The sequence below is a fragment of the Macaca thibetana genome, chromosome 5, assembly GCF_024542745.1.
Source record: "Macaca thibetana thibetana isolate TM-01 chromosome 5, ASM2454274v1, whole genome shotgun sequence".
Lineage (NCBI taxonomy): Eukaryota > Metazoa > Chordata > Mammalia > Primates > Cercopithecidae > Macaca > Macaca thibetana.
The window spans coordinates 181197115-181209430 of record NC_065582.1 but is presented as its reverse complement, the minus strand read 5'-3'; the positions used below and the strand labels follow the sequence as shown (position 1 = coordinate 181209430).

At 57.9% G+C, this 12316-nt stretch overlaps 1 protein-coding gene across 1 annotated transcript in view; it reads right to left on the bottom strand.

The window, feature by feature from the left end:
* The window catches only part of SH3TC1 (SH3 domain and tetratricopeptide repeats 1), a 48609-nt gene that overhangs the window by 10986 nt on the left and 25307 nt on the right, over window positions 1–12316 (bottom strand). The window contains 6 exon segments of the mRNA XM_050792241.1: window positions 321–471; window positions 1665–1845; window positions 5528–6967; window positions 6970–7191; window positions 8932–8973; window positions 11801–11931. Of these exon segments, the coding sequence (XP_050648198.1) occupies window positions 321–471; window positions 1665–1845; window positions 5528–6967; window positions 6970–7191; window positions 8932–8973; window positions 11801–11931 (2167 nt within the window).

Genomic DNA, 12316 nt, shown 5'->3' with positions numbered 1-12316 from the left:
GGATGGGATGGATGGATGGATGGATGGATGGATGGATGGATGGATGGAAGGATGACAGGTAAACAGAGGATGATGGAAGGATGGATGGATGGGTGGATGGACAGGTGAATGGATGGATGATGGATGGGATGGATGGATGATGGATGGATGGATGGATGATGATGGATGGATGGATGGATGGATGGATGGATGGATGGATGGATGGATGGATGGATGGATGGAAGGATGAACAGGTAAATAGATGATGGAAGGATGAATGGATGGGTGGATGGACAGAGAGTGAACAGCACAGGGGTCCTCCTGCATCCCTTGCCACTCACCTGGATGTACAGGTCCACCAGCTCGCTCTGCCGCAGGATGTAATAGATCTTCCCTGCTTGCAGCCAGGCATGCGCCTCCTTCTCTTTCTTCTGGAGGTCAATGAAAATCCCCAGACTTCGTTTGGTGTAGTCCAGAGCGGATTTGTAGGCCCTGGAATCAGACACAGGTGTCAGAACAAGGGCTCTCATCCTCCTGGAACCAGTCTGCCTCCTCCCGTGGGTCTGGTGACAGATGAATCTGGAATGTGGGGACTGGGAACGGCCCTCTTGTGTGTGCAGTGTTCTGCCCTTCCCAGGCTGCTGGGAGGGCCAGGGTGAACACACACGGCATGGAAAAGATGAAGGACATCCTTCTGAGGGAATCGAGCATCATGCTGCCCTGTGGCAGGAGGAGTGTGCTAGTCCATCTCCCCTGCCTCCCAGACATGGCCTGTGTCTTCTCCAGACGCACCAGGAGCCGTTAGTGTTCAGAGGCTATCTGGGCCGATGGTTCTCAAGGTGTGCAGGCATCACAGTCACCCGGAGGCCAGTCCTTATAGCTTGCTGGCCCTGCCCCCAGAGCTTCCGGCTCCACAGGCCTGGGGCAGGCCCTAGAACTCCCACTTGCCACAAGCTCCTAGGTGACATGGATGCTGCTCTACTGGTCCAGGGACTACACTTTGAGAAGCATGGCTCTAGCACACTGGCCCATTTTCCTTCTGTGAACCTGAGACCAAGACTGGAGGCAGTCTCCCGGGTCCCCATGGAATCTGGCTCCTTCCCTGCTCTCTCAGTAAGTCCGACACTCGAGGGGGTGTGACTGCAGCAATGTCACTGGGCCCTGTGGGTGGGGTGGCCAGGGCCATGGTTACCCCACCAGGTCAGGATGCTGGGGGAAGCCGAGTAGGCCACATATGGGACGTGAGACCTTGAAACCCTGCCCCAGGGAAGCAGGTGACACACAACTGGCTCTGTCTTCTGTGGGAGAGAAGCCACAGGTGGCTGCTGTGGTCACATTTAAGGGGACAGATGAAGGCCAGGAGTGAAGATTCGGGGCAGGCAGAGGTCAGATGACAAAAGCCACCATAGTAGGAAGAACAGCCCAGAGTGCACGTACTGCCTCTGCTGGGGTTGAGATGACCTTTGACCCAACAAGGGAGGCTCAAGCTGGGACTCACGGGCCAGCAGCAGCCCTGGGACGACCCCAGGCCCACCAGCTCAAAGCATCTGATGCCAAGGAACCAAATGATCAAAAGGAGAGGGGCTGCTGGGGCCCTGGGCCAGCTTCCCTCTGCCCCCCCCTCCCTGCCCCCCCCCCCCTGCCCTGCCCTCCCCCACCCCCACCACTGCAAAGCCAGCCCTTACCGCTCGGTGCCCAGGGACAGGTAGAGCTGACTGATGGTCTCCAGGAGCTGCCCCTCCAGCACCTTGTCGGCCACCTTGCGGGCCAGGGAGAGCTGGAGCTCGTGGTAGATGACACACTGGGCCTCGCTGGGCATGACGGCGCTGTAGAAGTAGCACAGCCGCTGGACGGCCCGCAGCTGGCCTGGGCAGAAGACAAAATGGAAGACGTTAGTCTCCCAGCATCGAAGCGAGGCTGGCTGGGCTCGGAGGCCCCTGCGCCGTGCTTGCCTCTTTCACACCTCTGTGAGCCTGGGCCCCATAGGCGGGGAGCCTGAGCGCAGACAGGCCATGCACCTGTGCCAGGGCAGATGCCGAGCACACCGTGACATGGGCACAGCTTGGTGCAGATGCTCATGGTAGAGGCCGGCCTTCTTTACAACTCCCAGGGCCGAGGTCCTGGCCAGGCTCGGCCCCTGCACCAGGCCATCTATTTCTGCTTCACAAAGCCCCTCTGGCCAGGACCAGGGCCGCCTTCAGCCTGAGCTGATGAGGCCAGGGGCACAAGTAGCCCCTGTCGCAGATGGAACCCTGAGAGAGCAAAGCCAAGCGTCATGTCTGCCACACACGGCATCATGTTGGGGGAATGGGGTTCAAAGCCGGCCCCTGGTGTTCCCACACATGCTTCTCTCATGCAACCAGGCTCCAAACCCACAGGCTCACTGGCCTCTCCCAAAGCCAGGGCGCTGGGAACGGTGGAAAGCTTCTGATTTTCTAGTGTCAGAAACATTCCGGAGATTAACACAGGAAACCAGGTACGCCGAATGGACATCTGTCACACACGCCACCCAACAACAGCTGAATACACAGTCCTCTCGAGCACCCATGGGACATTCCCCATGACAGACCATGTGCCAGGCCACAAAATGAGCCTCAGTGAATGGAGAAGGACTGAGACCAAAGCAGAGGTGTTCTTCAGCTGTACTGGCACGAAACTGGAAATCAACAGTGAAGGAAATGTGGGAAATTCAAAAATATGTGGAAATTACACACTCCTAAACAACCAGTGAGTCAAAGAGACCATCAGGGAAACTGAAAACTAATTTGAGAAGAATGCAAACAAATGCACAGCCCGGGCCAGCGCGGTGGCTCACGCCTGTCATCCCAGCACTGTGGGAGGCCGAGGCGGGAGGATCGCTTGAGTCCAGGAGTTTGAGATCAGCCTGGGAAACATGGTGAAATCCCGTCTCTATAAAAAAATAAAATATAAAAATTAGCCGGGTGGGGTGGTGCACGTCTGTAATCCCAGCTACTCGGGAGGCTGAGGCATGAGAATGGCTTGAACCTGGGTAGAAGTTGCAGTGAGCCAAGATTGCACCACTGCACCCCAGCCTGGGCAATAGAGCAAAACTTTGTCTAAAAAAAAAAAAAAAAAAAAAAAAAGCACAGCATATCAAAAATTCCAAGATGCAGCTAAGGCAGTGCTGAAAGGGAAATTTATAACTGTAAATGTCTACATTCAAAGAAAGAAGAAAAATCTCAAATCAAAAACCTAACCTTCCACCTTGAGAAACTAGAAAAAGAATGAACTAAACCCAAAGTGAATAAAAGGAAGAAAATAATAAACATGAGAGTGGAAATGGGAAGTAAAAATACAGAGAATGGAAAAACAAAAGAGATAATCAACAGAACCAAAAGTGGGTTTTTTGAAAATAATAACAAAATTGACAAATCTTTCACCAGACTGACCAAGAAAAGAAAGACGGGACACAAATGACTAAAATCAGAGACTGAGCACCATGGCTCACGCCTGTCATCCCAGCGCTTTGTGAGGCCGAGGTGGAAGGATCGCTGAGGCCAGCATTCAAGACCAGCCTGGGGGAACATGATGAGACCCCATCTCTAATAAAAAGAAATAAATAAAAAATTAAAAACCCAAGTTTCTAAAATCAGAAATGAAAGAGGAAACATTATTGCCGACCTGACAGAAATAAAAGGATTCCATGAAAACACTACGAACAATTGTACACCAACAAATCAGACCATCTAGACACAACAGCCAAACTCCTAGAAGGACACAAACTACCGAAGTGACTCAAAAATGACCCCAAGTAAGCATGTGGGGTATCAGCCCCGCCCTCGGTCTCCTCGACCGTTCAGCGCAGGGTGGGGAGACAGGGAAGCATGATCCCCGTTCCCTGGCCTGCATTTCCAAGTCTGAATCCCCCAGCACCCCGGGGAGGGCCTCCTAGGAGGAGGTGCCACAGGCTATTGTGCCAGGAGCCACCGGAGGCTGCAGTGGGGGCTGGGGCGCTGGATTCCTGGAGGGTCTCCTTCCAGTCAGAATGCCCCTGGGGAAGAAGCCTGGGTCTGAACCCCCCACCCCTCCTTGGGCAGATGTGTGGGACCGGGGCCCCTTCACACGGTCCTTTCCAAAATCTCATCCCTCCTAGGGCCAGGAGTGGGTGCCAGGCCTGTGCTGGGAAATGGGCAGATTTGGCCACAGCCCCTGGGGCTCTGGTCCAGGCCACAGGAGGCACCTCTGAGTGGTCTCACTACGCCATGCCATGGGAGGATGGCAAAGCGCTGCAAGGCAGAGGGGACCCACAACAGTATCCCTTGTCTCGGCCATTTCCCTGGACTCAACTTCCTCATCTATCCTCTGCGGCCTAGATTTCGGACAGCCCTGCCCACCTACTGTCCGTTCACTGCTCAGTCTGCAGTGACTGTTCGATAGCACTCCATGGCTCCCCAGTGCTCTTGGGGAAAAGGCCAAGCCACAGCCTGAGGCCCCAGGCCCTGCTTAGCTCTCCAGAAGAGCTTCTCACCATCCAGCACCCAACCCACCCACTCCTAACTCTGCACCTCCCTGCATAAGCCCTGCTCACTCACACACACCACACCCCTGCTCACCCCCTCACTCATCCCCTCACCCACACTCCCGCTCACCCCTCATCCTCACCACTCACTCCCACTCACACTCACTCACTCACCCCACTCACTCACCCCCTCACCCCCACTCACTCCCACTCACACTCACCCCCGCTCACTCACCCCCACTCACCCCCTCACCACCACTCCACTCACTCACCCCACTCCTCCCCGCTCACTCACTCCCCCCACTCACCCTCACTCACCCCCTCACCCCTGGGTCTTCACACAGGCTACACCACCTCGCCCCCCTCCCCACACACCAGCCCCTCACCCACCACCTATTACTTGACTAAATCCTCTCAACCCTCTGGTCCCAGACTAAAGAGGCTTCCCTAACCCGGGGCCAAGTGCTGCCCCGCCATCACGCCACTCACCCTTTTGTGGCTTCTCTGGCCTGAAGCTCACATTCCCACGCTCAGCCCCTGCCACCCGAGGACCCCACAAGCCCCATTTGTGGGTGGGGCCTGGCACACTCTGCACAACGAGCTGCTTTTGCATGAACTGCTCTGCGACTTTGGGCAATTGCCCGCCCTGTGTCCTCTGTGAAGTGGGATGACAGGTGCACAGACTGCCGAGATACCAAGCAGATAACACGGGCACAAGAACTGGCGTTCAGGGCCTGGCTCATGCAGGGGCCCCAAGTCCCAGCGCAGCAGAGCCTGCCTTGATCCCAGGGTTATGTCTAGGGATTCCCAGCATGCAGGACTTTCAGTGCTCAAGGCAGGATGGTCCCTGGGCAAACCGGGAAGAGCTGGCTGCCCCAGTAGGGCACAGAGGGCCTGGCCCTGCGTGGGAACCGCCTGTCTCCAGGGCTCTTGCCAACATCTGCTGTTGGCCACGACTCAGCACTTTCGATGGTGGAAAAACCACCACTTGTTTCTGAATCACAAACCCCAGGTGTGCCCTGACCCGAGTGGCCCCAGAAGGCGCACAGGAGGAACCGGGGCACTCACTCTCCACGTGGCCCATCTCCATGGCGACCAGAAGGGCCCACTCATAGTAGCCCTTGCCCTGCTGGGCCGGGCCCTGGCGGGTGCAGAGGTGGCCCAGCTGCAGGAGCACATGGGTGAAGTCCCGGCCACACTCCCGACAGGGCAGCCTCGAGAACAGCCGCACGGCCTCCAGGAGGTAGTGCTGGGCCAGCCTGCTGGCACCCGCATGCAGGCACAGGGCCCCGAAGTTGGCCAGCACCACTGCCTGGTTCCTCCGCTGGCCCAGGTCCCGAGCCACCCGTAGGGCGCGGTAGTAGCCCTCGGCTGCCTGCCTCGTCCGGCCCGTCCTCTTCAGAGCCACGGCCACCATGTTGGCAATCACACCCTCCTGGTCCTCGCTGGCCACCACTGCATCCTGGACAGACTGCAGGATGTCCAGGGCCACCGGGCTCTGTCCATGAAGCACGTGCAGCCAGGCCAGGGCCACCAGGCGGTCCACGATGGCACGGACTCCGGCAACAGCACTGGCTTCCACCGCCTGCGTCATGAAGGTGATGGCTGGGCCATGGTAGCCATGGTGGCTGTACAGCTGGGCCAGGCTGGCGTGGAGAAGGCCGCGCAGCGCCTGGCCTGTGCCCGGGGTTAGGGAGGCCAGCGCTCGCCTGAGGTAGTGGGAAGTCTGGGTGGGGAGGCTATGGGGCTGGAGGGCGTTCTGGAGCACCAGGTTCACGCTCCTCAGCGAGCTGGCCAGCGAGTCCTGTGTCCTCAATGAGGCCATCTTGACACAGCTCAGCACCAGGTGGGGCAGGCACTTGTGGCTGTAGATGTCAGCCAGGAGTAGGGAGCAGTCTGAGAGCCACGCAGCCTCTGGGGCTCCCGAGTCCCTGTGCAAAAGCAGCAGCCGCTCTAGGAAGGGCAGGGCCTCCTCGGGCTGCTTGAGGTGCACGTAGTGCCTGGCCAGCAGGAAGCAGGCCCGGGCCTCGGCCTGCAGGCTCTGGCCACCCACCGCCCACCGAAGCGCCAGCTGCAAGAGCTCCCCCTCCGCCTCGGTGCTGCAGATGTGGCCGGGCGTCCCCAGGAGCAGGGCCATGGCTTTGGGAACCACCTGTGTACACTTCTCCCGGTTCTTCTGCTTCCGGTAAATGCTGGCCAGGTTGGCGTACACAGCCACCACCAGGAACAGGTCCCCAAAGCTGCCCTCCAGGGCCCCCAGTGCTTCCTCAAAGTACACCCGGGCCTGGGACAGCTTGAGCCTCCTGCTGCACAGCCGCCCCAGGAGGAAGCAGAGCCTGGCCAGGGCCATGACGAGGCCAGCTTTCTTGGCCGCCCCTCGGGCCTGTGCCAGGCGCCCAGTCAGCTCCTCCTCGTCGCTAAAGCTGCAGAACATGCCGCTCAGCCATGGCAGCGCCACGTCGTACAGGCCACGGAAGCTGGCCTTGTACCCGGGGGCGTTCAGGAACACAGCAGTGAGCTCAGGGCCTCTGGGTCCTCCCAGTCGTCCTCAGCTTCCAAGAAGAAGGAGGGCTCCTCGGGGTCCTGCAAGCTCACGTTGCTGGATGCCGCACAGAGACCCCAGGACGCTGGCTCCTGGGGGCAGCCTGGGCAGGTCTTGCATTGTTCCAGAACATTCTTCACCTTCGGCAGGGTCTCCTGTGGCTCCGGGCCCAGGCAAGGTGGAGGTATTTCTGCAAGTCACAAAAACACCTAGACAGATTAGAGTCCAGCAGTGAGTCCTTGGTCCACTGGGGGCAGGGTCCCCGCATCCCCGCCCTCTGTGTCCCTGGCGCAGCTTGCCATGAGCCCTTGAGAATTATGTGCAATGCAAACCCGGGGCCTGGAGCACGTAGGAACTCCGGCACTATGGGGACAGAGAGAACACGCAGGCCCGTGGCCCGACTCTCCTACAAAATCACCCTCCTGTCCTGCTTTGTCGCCCACCTGACAGCATGGTTTTAGGAGACTATGTCAGCTCAGTGATCCCTCAGAGATGCCTTTCCCTTTAGAAAGAATCAAAGCCTTCTAACTGGACCCATGTATATGCCGCACTACAACTACAAATGCAACTTTTGTCAGCATATTGGGCCTCCTGATGGGGTACAGGAATCCAGGAAATCCTCAACAGCCAATCAGAGCTATTGATGAGCTCAAAAGCTGCTATGCAAAATTGGTAAAGCCACCGACGGCACAGGACAGGGGTGTTGTACCCATGTACCCAGCTCCGTGCAGGGAAACGGACCATCCCTGCAGGAAGGATGGGAAAGCTTCCAGGCCCCTGTGGCCGCCTTCACCTTGGATGGTCTGAAAACCTGAAGCCCACGGTTCCTAAAGGGTTAACAAAGGCCAGACTGCTCCAGCAGCCCACTGGCACCTGCTGGCTTCGGTGGATTCCTAGCCAAAGCCCCCTCCCAGAGGTGAGCAAACAAGCGCATTTCCTGTTGGAAAACCTGGGATGAAAGGAGGCATTACTGGGAAGGAAAAAACCTAGATTGAAACAGACTCTCTGTCTCAAGCTTACATGTAAAAAATATTTTCAATACAAACTGTCTCCTTATTGGTCTGTAAAGCCTTGGAATTAAAAAAATAAATAAATATGATTTAGAGGCAAATGTCTGACTTGACTACACTAGATGAGCTAAGAAATCTCCCCATCCGGCAGAGGCACACAGCCCCTCCCAGCCACTACCCTGGCCTCCGGGGCAGCTGGAGAGCCACGTGCCTTTGCTCCGGGGACTTTGGCAGAGAGTGGAACCACCCCCTCCCCGAGGCAAACCTACAACAGCCTTCCCTTCCCCACTGGCTTCCCGGGCCTCCTCTGGGACCTTGTGCCTGCATCCCAAATGTACTGGGATGGATCCCATTCCCAGGGAACTTCCAAGGGCCCTTGGGGCATCCACATCACCAGGCTGTCCACATGCAGACCCTGTGTGATGGGAAGAGACAGAGCCGTAGAGGGGAGAAGGGAGGGCCTCCCTGAATCAGCCCCTCAGGAAGGAGCAGACCCTTCAGGGACCTCAGTTGAGGCCCCTGCAACCTAAGGCTCTGAATTCTGCCACCCACTGAGGGCAGTGTGGCCTCCCATCTCTGAGGCAGAGCACAGGGCGAGCTGCAGCTTCTCCAGGTCATGAGAAAGGAACCCACAGCTACACGTGGGCCCCAGCAGTGGAAAGGATGCCCCACTTCTGTCAGGGACCAGGCGGGGGCCAGCATGTTCACTGGAAGAAGTGTGGGACCCCACGGCCTCCAGTGCCAGAGTAAACGGGAGGTTCAGGCCCATCTCAGGCGATGTCCCCCAAGCCCCAGCCCACACCACAGAGGGGTGACAGCCGCATCCAATGCCCACCGTACTCAGCTCTGTCACCTCCCCCAGCGTTACCCCAAGGCCCAGCTCATAACCAGAGGAAGCCTGAGCCACCAGCAAAACCCACCTCGTTCCTGTGGCTGCTCAGTCTCAGCTGCTTCTACTGAGTCTGGCAAGGGAGAAAAGAGAAGCGATCAACACCCCCAGCCAGCACCTCTGGTCCCCTGTCAGCTTGAGCTGGGTGTCGGTGTTGCAGGGTGAGAGCATCGCAGGGTGCAGGGGTTGCTGGCTGGGGTGTTGCAGGGGTACAGGTGCACACCAGCATAGGAGCACTCCTGACACCTGAGGGAGAGGCACAGCCAACGGGCCAGAGAATTCCCGTGTTCCAGCATCTCCAGGCCTCCACCCCACCCAACCCATCTTGGGGACTCCACTCTCCCATCTTCTGGGGACATCCTCCCATCATCAGTGGGAGCACGCTCTCGGCTTCCATCGGCTCCATCAGGGAGTAGGGCGCATGGAACAGTCAGCAACTCTGAGTCCGACAGCCCAGGGATGAATGCCGATCCACCGTGCACCCCCACCCTCTTCACCCCAGGGCAGGCAGCTCCTGGGTCTGTTTCCACCCCAGCAAAGTGGCTGACACTAACTGTTTACTGGGTTTCCATGGAGATCAAATGAGAAATAGCTGTAAAAGGTGTGGACCGCGTCAAGTGCTGTGAATGAACTGGGATAACAGGCGTGCAGTTCTGGGGAGCACCCTCCAATGCCCCCACCCCAGAACATCTACACCCTGTAATGCCCTCACCCCACAACACCTACACCCTGTAATGCCCCCACCCACAACACTTACACCCGGTAACGCCCCCACCCCACAACACCTACACCCTGTAACGCCCCCACCCACAACACCTACACCCTGTAACACCCCCACCCCACAACACCTACACCCGGTAACGCCCCCCACCCCACAACACCTACACCCGGTAACGCCCCCACCCCACAACACCTACACCCGGTAACGCCCCCACCCCACAACACCTACACCCGGTAACGCCCCCACCCCACAACACCTACACCCGGTAACGCCCCCACCCCACAACACCTACACCTGGTAACGCCCCCACCCCACAACACCTACACCCGGTAACGCCCCCACCCCACAACACCTACACCCGGTAACGCCCCCACCCCCCAACACCTACACCCGGTAACGCCCCCACCCAACACCTACACCCTGTAACACCCCACCCCACAACACCTACACCCTGTAACGCCCCCCACCCCACAACACCTACACCCTGTAACGCCCCCACCCCACAACACCTACACCCTGTAACACCCCCACCCAACACCTACACCCTGTAACACCCCCCCCCAACACCTACACCCTGTAACGCCCCACCCCACAACACCTACACCCTGTAACGCCCCCACCCCACAACAACACCTACACCCTGTAACACCCCCACCCCCAACACCTACACCCTGTAACGCCCCCACCTCACAACACCTACACCCGGTAACGCTCCCACCCCACAACACCTACACCCTGTAACACTCTGTAACGCCCCCAACCACAACACCTACACCCTATAACGCCCCCACCCCACAACACCTACACCCTGTAATGCCCTACCCCACAACACCTACACCCTGTAACGCCCCCACCCCACAACACCTACACCCGGTAACGCCCCCACCCAACACCTACACCCTGTAACGCTCTGTAATGCCCCCACCCACAACACCCACACCCTGTAACGCCCCCCCACCCCACAACACCTACACCCTGTAACGCCCCACCCCACAACACCTACACCCTGTAACGCCCCCACCCCACAACACCTACACCCTGTAACGCCCCACCCCACAACACCTACACCCTATAACACCCCCACCCACAACACCCACACCCTGTAACGCCCCCACCCCACAACACCTACACCCTGTAACGCCCCACCCCACAACACCTACACCCTGTAACGCCCCCACCCCACAACACCTACACCCTGTAACGCCCCACCCCACAACACCTACACCCTGTAACGCCCCCACCCCACAACACCTACACCCTGTAACGCCCCACCCCACAACACCTACACCCTATAATGCCAGCCTGGCCAACATGGCCAAACCCTGTCCCTACAAAAAAATACAAAACTAATCCAGGGTGTGGTGGCGTGTGCCTGTAGTTCCAGCTACTTGGGAGGCTGAGACATGAGAATCGCTTAACCCAGAAGGCAGAGGTTGCAGTGAGCCAAGATCATGCCACTGCACTCCAGCCTGGGCAACAGAGCAGGACTCTGTCTCAAAAAAAAAAAAAAAAAAAAAAAGTGGGTGTGTAGGCACATCTGTGTTTATCTACACCCAGCAAACAGCACGACCTCTGCCATGTTTCTTTATGTTGTGGATGACATACCACCTTCATCCATGCATTGCTCTGCAGCCCCCAGAGAAACCTTTCGCACACAGAGGGGCACTGAGGTCAGAGGGACTATCTCTGTCCTTAGAAGGCGGCAGCCCTGGGATCCCACCATGACATTCCCTGGCAGCCAGGTGACCAGGTCACACCACAGCCTGGGTTCTTTGTCTTGTGGCGAGGAGAAAAGTCACCCTCACCCGGGCAAAGCGCAGTGGGCAAAGGGCTGGGCCCCGAACAGGAGACTTCAGGGCTGGCAAATTAGAACCAGGTCCACACCCTCTCCCTCGCCCAGCGTCTCAGGCAGGTGCCTGGGGTCAGGGTAGGAAGGGCCTCCCTGGTGCCCACGGGAGACTCAGGGCCACATTCCCACGCCCCCAGCCCCTCACCCATCCTCTCTCCTGTCTGGCTTCTCTGCAGCCCCTGTGTGCCCTGGAGGCGGCGGCAGCCTCTGTCTGTTCACCTTTCAGTGCCCGGGGGCTGGCACTCACTATCTGGGATGGACAAGGCAGCAGGAGCTGCGGAAGGGAAAGGGGAGGGCAGCAGCCCTGCCACAGGCATCGCCCACACGCACCCAGGCTGTACACGCTGCAGACATCAGTGCCCGACATCCGCCTCAGCAACTGCCTGGCATCCTCCTCAGAAAAGCGGCCCTCGCTGAAGAATGACTTTTCTTCCTCATTGAGAAAAATCGCACTTTCCAACCTGGAAAAAATGAAGTGCTTTATTTAAAATAACATATTTGCGAAGTCGGCATTTCACACTAAGACGCATTTCCATTCCTTGATTTGACAGTCTCGGAGCACTACTCTCTGCCCGGGGTGGAGACAGAGATTTAAAAACAACAACAACAAAAAGTCCGGACGCGGCGGCTCACGCCTGTAATCCCAGCACTTTGGGAGGTTGAGGCGGGCGGATCACTTGAGATCAGGGGTTCAAGACCAGCCTAGCCAACATGGTGAAACCCCATCCCTACAAAAATACAAAAATTAGCCAGGCATGTTGGCATGAGCCTGTAATCCCAGCTGTTCGGGAGGTTGTGGCAGGAGAATCACTTGAACACGGGAGGAAGAGGTTGCAGTGAGCCGAG